Raw genomic sequence first — 2,335 nt, forward strand, 5'->3', positions numbered from 1 at the left:
CCATTGACTGTTCCTATACCCAGAAGAAGTTGTAATATACTGTAGTAGTTGTGGCTACTACAGTGTGTTGCACAATCCCCATGGCCCTGCAAAGGATAATTTATATATACTTAAATAGTACCAAGCTGGACCAATGTAAGTATATACACATTTTCAAGCTTATAAATTATATTTATAAATATCAATAAACTAACTTATTATAATATCTAAGTTTTGTAACTCCTAATATGAGATTTTTATTGTCCTGGGCAGAGGTGTACTTAAACAAGACCTGAACTATCAATACATGGCTACATCAGGATGCAATAACCCAGCCTTCACTGGAAACCTACATGTATTGGGAGTCCCCACACAATTCTTTGTGCCAAGAGGCTTCTGATAACCCATATTCTAAGGATATAATACTGTGTGGGCCCTACTAACTTATTACTACATTGGTGCTGGGGGAGCAAGCCATACAAGCACAGCTGGCAAACCACGACCTACTATGTGTTGGAGTAATTGAAAGCCATATAATTTTTTTCCTTAACAAAATATTATGATGCTGACTTTATACCCACTCATTCTTTAGAGTGGCTGATTGGAGCTCATCAGCCTCAGGCTGGAACAAGCATAAGGGGCCGCCAGGCAAAAAAAAAGAAAAGGGAAATGGGAAAACATGCTTACTGCGCAGGAAACATCTTTATATTACCCAAAAGGCAGAAGTTGCAGGCACCAGGAGCTGTGTTTCATTGTCTTAAATCCATATCAGTTATGCTTTAGAAAGCTGAACCTAGATCAGCAGCTTATAGTATAAGTAGCTTTTATTTAAAAGTCATGCAGGCGTACACCAACAAATGAGAGCAAAAAGTAAATATAATTGGCATTCTTAAGCAACTTAGTATTAGTAAAGCTATAAGGGCTACTTATAATTTACCTTACACTCCTTGGAAAACACCTTGATTCTTCATACCTTCCAAAAGAAAAGTGATTGAGTGGGGGTATGAGTGAAATGTTTTAGGGCAATGGAAAGAAACCACCCAGAAATCTGAAGCTTGTTTGGGTGTGCAACAGGCTCAGTGATGATTGCTTTTACATTTTGAGGTATTTAATATCTACCATGTCAGATATAGGGTCTTTGTACCATAATAATGCTCATGAGCAGTATCATGCATTCAGTGAAACAAGATGTCCATAGACAGTCACACAATATCTTACAGCTGCAGGTTTGGTAGACAGCCAATCTATAGGTGATTAGTACAATATTAAAAGCCTATATACATTTTTTGGCCCATCATCATTGTGTAAAGATTGTCCATGGTGCTATGCACTGTACAAAAAACTGCTGTGGGTTACCATGTGTGTAGATGTACACACTTCTAACACAAAGATTTGTTATCATTATGTGTTTTATGTCTAGGGATATCTTATTTCTACAGAAAACACTAGGGATAGTCAGTGGTATCACTGGTGGGGGAGATTTATCAATTCTGCTGACCAACATGGCAATACTAAACAGGAGCAGTGAGACACATTAGGAAACAGATTCACTATAACATTGCAGTTTAGTTTATACATTACCCCCTCTGCCGCCCTGAAGTAGCACTGTGGCATTGTAAAACCGCCCCCTTACCTTGTCTTGCATATGTTCTGATCGAAAATCTTTCTCTAGAGTAATAAATCTGTTGCAGACCTGTGGTAATCTGTCTCAGTTGGTCAACCAGGATTGGGGTGCAAAGATGCAAAAAACTGGACCAGAGGCATTGCCAAAAGCGCATCAACCTGATCTGTAACATATGTGCTTCTAATTTTGTCACTAACTTGCTTGATAAATCTCCCTTTGTGATTGTAATGATTATGGGGACAATGTGAAAATGATCATACAAAGATTGATCCCAAATTAATAGCAATAACAATTTAAATAACATTAACAAACAGGAATTGTGCATTTTATCACATACAGAGAATGACACACAAATACATGTCATACAGGTAATTTTTGTATTCTATTTTACTTTTATTGAATATCTCTGGCCACTACCACAGTACCAAGGTTTATTGCAGCTCTGCCTTCATAACAAAATTCAATCACAAAGACTGGGAAGAGTTGTTTTAAACAGCAACAGCTCCACAGTCTCACGAGGAGCTAGTGATAGCAAAAAAGACTAAACTTTACAGTGTGATTGTACAATTTTCTTTCAATATACCATTGGGTGGCTTAGATCCTCTCATTGAAATTTGTTTATAGATCTTAAGTAGAGCATGCAGGCACTGTACACTTATATTGTAATATGTATGGTCAGGTTAAATCTCAAATTGTGCATTAGGCCACCTTGTGCATTGTTGCCTCCAGAGT

The 2,335-nt window shown here is 37.5% G+C and overlaps 1 protein-coding gene across 4 annotated transcripts in view; it reads right to left on the bottom strand.

Moving 5' to 3' along the window:
- The window catches only part of PRUNE2 (prune homolog 2), an 81,847-nt gene that overhangs the window by 14,311 nt on the left and 65,201 nt on the right, over window positions 1-2,335 (bottom strand). For 3 of the 4 annotated variants that reach the window (XM_018558257.1, XM_018558255.1, XM_018558258.1), the window contains exon 10: window positions 917-952. The exons of the other annotated variant lie outside the window; for it this stretch is intronic. In XM_018558257.1, coding sequence (XP_018413759.1) covers window positions 917-952 — 36 coding nt within the window. The remainder of the gene's footprint in view (window positions 1-916; window positions 953-2,335) is intronic. 4 annotated transcript variants of the gene reach the window in all.

This window comes from Nanorana parkeri, unplaced genomic scaffold, assembly GCF_000935625.1.
Source record: "Nanorana parkeri isolate BGI_ZX_2015 unplaced genomic scaffold, ASM93562v1 scaffold328, whole genome shotgun sequence".
Lineage (NCBI taxonomy): Eukaryota > Metazoa > Chordata > Amphibia > Anura > Dicroglossidae > Nanorana > Nanorana parkeri.